Here is a 6,527-nt window from a genome sequence, read left to right as displayed (position 1 = left end):
TAGCATAGATATTCACACCTTTATCAGAAGAACCAAACCAACATAAAATTATCTCACAGACAGTAGGTCCTGGCCAGTTCTGTCTCATTTATCACAAATATTTTGACATTAAATCTTCATATCGTCCCATTCCTAACCAATACCTTCCATAACCTGAAACTTTCTAGAAACCCATGAAGGTCTGTGATTGGTTTTGTATTTAGGTTCTGGATTTGGAAACAAATCCAGAACCTTTGAAATGCGTTACCACTACACAGCACGGTGCGCTGAGTTCCTGTAGTCGAAAAAAGCCCAAGAACAACTTGGTGTGGTGTGGAGGGGATGTAGGAAGCAGGGGCAGGTGGGGAGAGATGGGGCTTCAAGGTTCAAGGTTATTTTATTTTGTCTTGGAGACAAGGACCAGCTGCACACAATACAATACAGTACAACACAAAACCAATAAGACACACGGTGCACACACAGTTGGAGCTAATGCCCTTTGAAAAGGACTGCTTTGGTGAGCTTCTGTCTCATGTTGCCACTCTGTAAGCTCAGAGTATTGATTTTTGCAATGTGGTGCAGCCTTAGCTTGAAAAACAGGGACACAACTAATGTTACCAGCGTATGGTGGTGACTGTCAATGCCATACTGTGTGTCGCCGATGTGCTCCCCGAGCAAAAACACATCCTCTGAACCTATCCTCTTCCGCACAATGTAGAGGACCTCTAGCAGTTTGATGGGCTGTGATCGTCTGGAATCTGCTGATGCCTGGCGAATGACCCACTCTGCTGCCCTGACGACCCTCACCGTGCCTTCAGACGGAATCACCAGGCCTCCATTGTTTCTTAGAGTCAGCAGGTGGTAGCTCTTGTCCTTACTGGCAGATGCAGCGTCCGTCACCAGGCTGGCACGGCAGACATCACAGGACAGCTTCTTCACCGTCCGTCGCACAACAAATCCTGAAATTAGAGGTAGACCGATTAATAATATAATAACTTATAATAATAATTAATAAGCATGGGGAAATTAGGGGGACATTTCTTTTTTAGTACTATCGTCTGATTAATTGGCCATCGTTTTCCCCCAGATTTTGACTATTGGCACTATCGGTTATAGGCAAAATACACTATCGGTCGACCTCTACCTGAAATGTACACGAGAGCGTTGTCCACAAGACCATCGAAGCGGGTGGGAAGGTAGCTGTGGTCATGTACAAGGGCAGGAATGTCAGCAAACGGGGATGGAAGATCTTCTCTTTGTTCTGCAGAGGACATATCTACAGCTGACAGGTTTGTAGATGTGTCGATGTGGTAGGACTGGGCAGCAGAGGACATTGCTACAGCTGGTAGGGACTCTGTGTCATCCTGTGCAGTCACATTGCCTTTGCTGCTTGGTTTAACAACCCCACACCGGGCCATCAGCTTTCGGAAGATGTACTTGAACTGGCTGGCATTAGGGTTGTTATTCCAGCCACCTTAAAATAAACACAAGATATACGAGTATATTACACATATATATTCAATATATCTTTATGCTTTAAAAAAAAAAAGACAAATTAGAACTAGCCACCCCTGAATGATCTTTCCACATAAATTAAGTTGAATGACATCATCATACAATTCAGACTGTATCACAGTGGTGACAAATTCTGCAAACAGATAGACAAACACACAGACATTTTACTAAATACTAAAAATAGTTTGTGACACTTCCAGATACTGTATATGTCTTCAGAACCACATTTTTCCCAAAAAAAAACAAAAAACATATGGACCGACAAACTGAAAACAATACGAGCATTTGCTGACACTTCGTGTCACTTAGTGTTGCGGCTGGTAAATATGAATTATGAACCCTACCGGATGCTCTGATGGAGTTAAAGAGAAGCTCCAAGTGGTCCTGGCTGAACCTGTAGGTCAGGACATATCGCTGTCCTTCAAGCAGCACAGGAACCATTGACATCAACGTGTCGATATTGATGATGAAGCCCAGGATAGAGAGGAACCTTCAAAAGCAAATATTGTATTACTATGATGATCCTGCCAAAACAGGACACAAGAAAGCAGGGATGCAAACACAAACGGTATAGGGTGAAAATAGTGAATGCTCCCAGAGCAGCACTTCTCAGGGAGCTGCCAGGGCAGACACAAATCCACATTTCACACAATTCACTTCATTGCCACATTTGGGGGAAAAAAGGGGGCCGTAACCTAAAGCTGACTAGTTTGCATCCCTGATCTTAAATGTATAATCAGTGTGAGGTTTAGGATCCTTAAAAATACTTTTAGGACACTAAACCTGCTTGAATCAATTCACAACAGAGCATGCAGACCATGCAATACATACCATTTTGACACCTGCATCTGGGGGGGGGGGGGGGGGGGGGGACTGAACACAAGAGAATTGGAACAGAGACAAATTTGCAGACAGCAAACACATTGGAGCAAGATAGTATCATATGAATAATACGTACCACTTTATGAACTCAATGCAGAAGAGTAGGGCATCTCATTAACTCGATGCAGACAGGAAAGAGCATCTTATGAACTTGATGCAGAAGAGTAGAGCATCTCATGAACTCGATGTAGACAGGACAGAACATCTTACAGGACAGAGCATCTTATTAACTCGATGCAGACAGGAGGACAGAGCATCTGAACTCGATGCAGAAGATAGTAGAGAATCACATAAACTTGATGATAAACAAGAGAACAGAGCATCTCATGAACTTATGTCATGGACTTTAGGGATGCACTGAAACCGGTAGAGTTGAGCTGTTGGTAATCGTTAGTTTTACCTTAGATAATTTAATGATTTGTAAATTGACTACTTGTATACATCTAACGAAGAATAAAATAAACCCTTATTTTCTAAATCAGCAGTCTCATTCTGATAATTTCATTATAATAAAGAATTTGTACTGGGTATTGGCGACTACTCAAAAGTTGAGTAGTTGTACTTATACTTGTGTGGGGGGAAAATGGTATCAGTGCATCACTAATAGAACAGTCACTATTTTAAAAGACCTCTTTGTTCGGTAAAGGGGTGTGCCATCTTCCATCTTCAAAGTCAGCAAGTACCCCCTAGCTCTTGACAAGAATTCCCTGGTGCTTGTCCAGTTCCTTGAACCAAGGGGGGCTTTGAACCCTTTGGCTCTGGGATTGCGGCTGTTCAATATGTCAAACAGCCTGTCCGTTATCTATAAACAAATATCTAAATTAACTGGAAGCACTGAAATCATCACCATAACTGGGTGTCAACAGGTATCAGATAGTAAACATCTAAGTATGATGAATAGTTTGATTCCTCTCCATTTCCTCTGTGGCTGTGCTTTTTAAAATTAAATTGCTGCACTGCGTTATACCTGTAAATCTGAGATGTGACAATAAGGGTGCTTCTGAGGTAAGTATGAGGTAGGTATAAACAGTTTTATCCAAGTGCTTGCATATTGTTGAATTTGAGGATGGTCATAATTATTTAATCGTTCCCGATGCCCAAATTCAAATGTTAATGTATTAATGTTTTGTTATATAACGAACAACACAAATAGAAGATCTACAAGCGGTGTGTTGTGAACTTTCAGATCTGGTATTTTCACGTTTTTGTGAAAACTTAAAATCTGAAATCGCTCACCTGTGATGACATGATAAAATGGGAATGCCACCAGGATTAAAGGGGTTAAAGCAATTAATCACTCAAATGTTGTTAAGAACAGTAGAATATTGGAAAACGATTTTGGTCAATGATGCAAATCCCTAGCTGTATTACCTCAATGAATTCTGAAGTAGCCTCACAGTCTTTGAACTCTGCATAGCCCATCTCCCGCAAGGTGCGGAGCGCCACTGCCACAGAGTTACTCAAAGTCTGAGCAGCCAGGGAGACCTTGATTGAGTTTATAAGGAGATAGTTCAAATGAAGAGCACATTAGCGCTACAAGATACAAACATCATCACCAGGGATAAAAACACAATAAAGCCCTAGAGCCCATTTCTATTGCGGCCCTCTATACATAAATCATCATACAAACATACCTTCATCTTCTGATTAGCAAAGTTCACATGCTTATCTGTGACTCTGTTGGCAGCATGTAGTCCACTTTTCTTTTGGACATTGTTCAGATGAACTATGTACCTCCAATTGATGCTGCCAGTGATGCTTCTAATTGGGCTGTATGCCTGCAGAATCAGAATCTTTTTTCACTGCACACGTCAAATGTAAAGCACCATATTCTCCACAATTATGTAAATACAATCAAAATGTATAAAAAGCAGAATCGAATCAACCAGAGCAAATAGGCAATAATCAGCATTTACCTGCAACATATTGCGTGTCAGCTTCAGCATGTGGCAAGCGTCCATCATAACAAAAACATTGTCATGGGTTACTGGATGTGGGAAATGGGTCTTCAAGGGCTCACAGGGGTTTGCCTTTAGATCGCACCCAAGTTGGGTGCACATACTGACATTGGATGCATGACCATCCATTGTCATGCACACCACCCTTATCTGACGATGATGCAGCTCTTCTAATGCATGCTCTACCAAGACTTTCTGTGTTTCTGGTGTGAGGGACTTGGTCAAATAATACGCAATTGGAGCTTTCCAATAACCTTGAAGCCCAACCACCATAAACACAAGAGCCTCGGAAGCAATGTCAGTCTCATTCAATCGATCCCCCATGTCCACAAATCCAGACATTGTTTGTGTCTGAGGATCATATTGGATGTGCTTTTTGATGGCCATGGCATCCAGCATCAGAGTGACACATCCGTACTTGGCCTCATCTTCCTGACGCCGTCTTTCCAGCATGTCCAACATCATTTTATTGAGACCAGGTTTGGCATCAAGAGAGCTCAGCCACCTTAGTAAAAATAAAAAGTAGCCATTTAACCACGTAGCCATTTAACCACTAAACCAAGCATCCCTATTGTGGACACTGGACATACTAAAAATAGCTACAATATCAAAATGTATCAGCATGAGACATGGGGCTCTATTTTCGTGCCGGCGGTAAGCGGCGTTATGATCGTCCTGATTCACCAAAATAGAGCCCATGAGCTGTTAGATCAGTAAGTTTAACCATTCATGATAATACAGTCTGTAGTGCTTAAGTGGTTAATGTAATTTAGTTTAAAATTAGACATCATGAAGAATACCTTTGCAATGAACTGGGATGTGGGAGGTGAATATGCAGAGTCTCTCTCAGGTAGTGATATGCCTTTGGACCATGCAGATGGAGCGTAAGGGCAAAATCTCTCTGGGCCTTGGTGTACTCTACGCCCTGCCTCGACAGGAGGTGAACCGGAAGATCTGAAATTCAATTAGTAAAAGTGATTTAGTAGGTCTCCTTTTAATAGTAACTAGGAAGTCTAACAAAGAACATAAAATACACAAAATATTCAATGTAATATTTTTATTTTACCTGAGTAGCATTCAAGCTTGTCTTTCAGCTCTTCGTTGATGAGATTTTTCTCCTTCAGTTCCTCCAGAAGAGCCCGCATGTTTTTCTTGGCCCTCCTTTCTCTCGCCAAGGCATTAGTCTTCTCCCGCTGCAGTTTCCTCACTCTCGCTGAGGCTTCTTTGAGTTTGGCCTTTATAGCCTTGGGGCAAGCAGGCAATGCGTATAGGTGGTCAGTGGCCTGCCGCTTGCGGCTCTTTCGCCTCTCTCCAGTGGCTCCCTGTTGCTTTGGCAAAATATACAAATATATAAATATTAGTAATATGTTAATTAATAACAGTTACTTTTTTAACAATTCAATGTTCACTTATCAATGCTGTGAGCCTAAATCAATTTTTATGTTCTCCAATTCTCCAACAGAAAACACAACTCAGCATACTTTTAAGAAATTGATCTTAATAGGCTTGTCCCCTTATAAGGCAAAAATATGTTTTGTGGCTCTGGACAAAAATGACTCTTTTGATTGTAAAGGTTGCCTACCCCTGGGTGTAGTTTCAATGTTCGCACATGTTTATTCATCCAAGTGTATGAGTGACAGAGCAAGTGAGATAGCCAGTGGTTCTCAAACTTTTTACACAGAGTACCACCTCAATATAATAATATGACAAGCCAAGACCAATGGACACATTTGTCCGTGTACGGACATGTTGATGACACCTGGACATTCCACATGCAAATACTCACAACATCAGGCTGAGGTTCATCCTGAGACAAGTCCATTGGCAGGTTGTCTTCCGCTCTTCTAGCAGTGGTTGTGCTTCTTGTTGCTATCGGCTAAAATAAACATAAGAGTGAAAAAAAACATATTGAGTGTCTAAAATGTGCTGTAATAAGCAACACATTATTTCTTCCTAAACTTGCAGAAAGAAAAACTAAAGTGTGACATTTAATCACATATTTATATATTGATATATCAATCTTATACACCTTGAATTCTTGTTGGTCAATGATACACATACCCTTTGAAGATGAGCTGGAAAGTTGAAAATTGTTGGCACAACACCATCTTTAAGCCGGACAGTCTGCCCCGTCCTGTCAAAATCCTCACTCCTAAAGTGCTCACTGCAGAGCACTGTCCTGCCAGAGGCAAC

General features: G+C 41.5%; 1 protein-coding gene across 1 annotated transcript; it reads right to left on the bottom strand.

The window, feature by feature from the left end:
• Positions 1–343: 343 nt before the first annotated feature.
• LOC133658132 (uncharacterized) lies at positions 344–2,361 on the bottom strand. Its single transcript, XM_062059779.1, has 3 exons — positions 1,839–2,361; positions 1,124–1,453; positions 344–938 (listed from the first exon to the last, which is right to left on the bottom strand). Exons 1-3 carry the CDS (start codon positions 1,939–1,941, stop codon positions 469–471), a joined length of 903 nt encoding a protein of 300 aa, XP_061915763.1. The 5' UTR covers positions 1,942–2,361; the 3' UTR covers positions 344–468.
• Between the last annotated feature and the right edge of the window lie 4,166 nt (positions 2,362–6,527).

This window comes from Entelurus aequoreus, linkage group LG10 (assembly GCF_033978785.1).
Source record: "Entelurus aequoreus isolate RoL-2023_Sb linkage group LG10, RoL_Eaeq_v1.1, whole genome shotgun sequence".
Taxonomy (NCBI): domain Eukaryota; kingdom Metazoa; phylum Chordata; class Actinopteri; order Syngnathiformes; family Syngnathidae; genus Entelurus; species Entelurus aequoreus.
The sequence above is the reverse complement of the archived record's forward strand: the minus strand, read 5'-3'. Positions and strand labels throughout refer to the sequence as shown.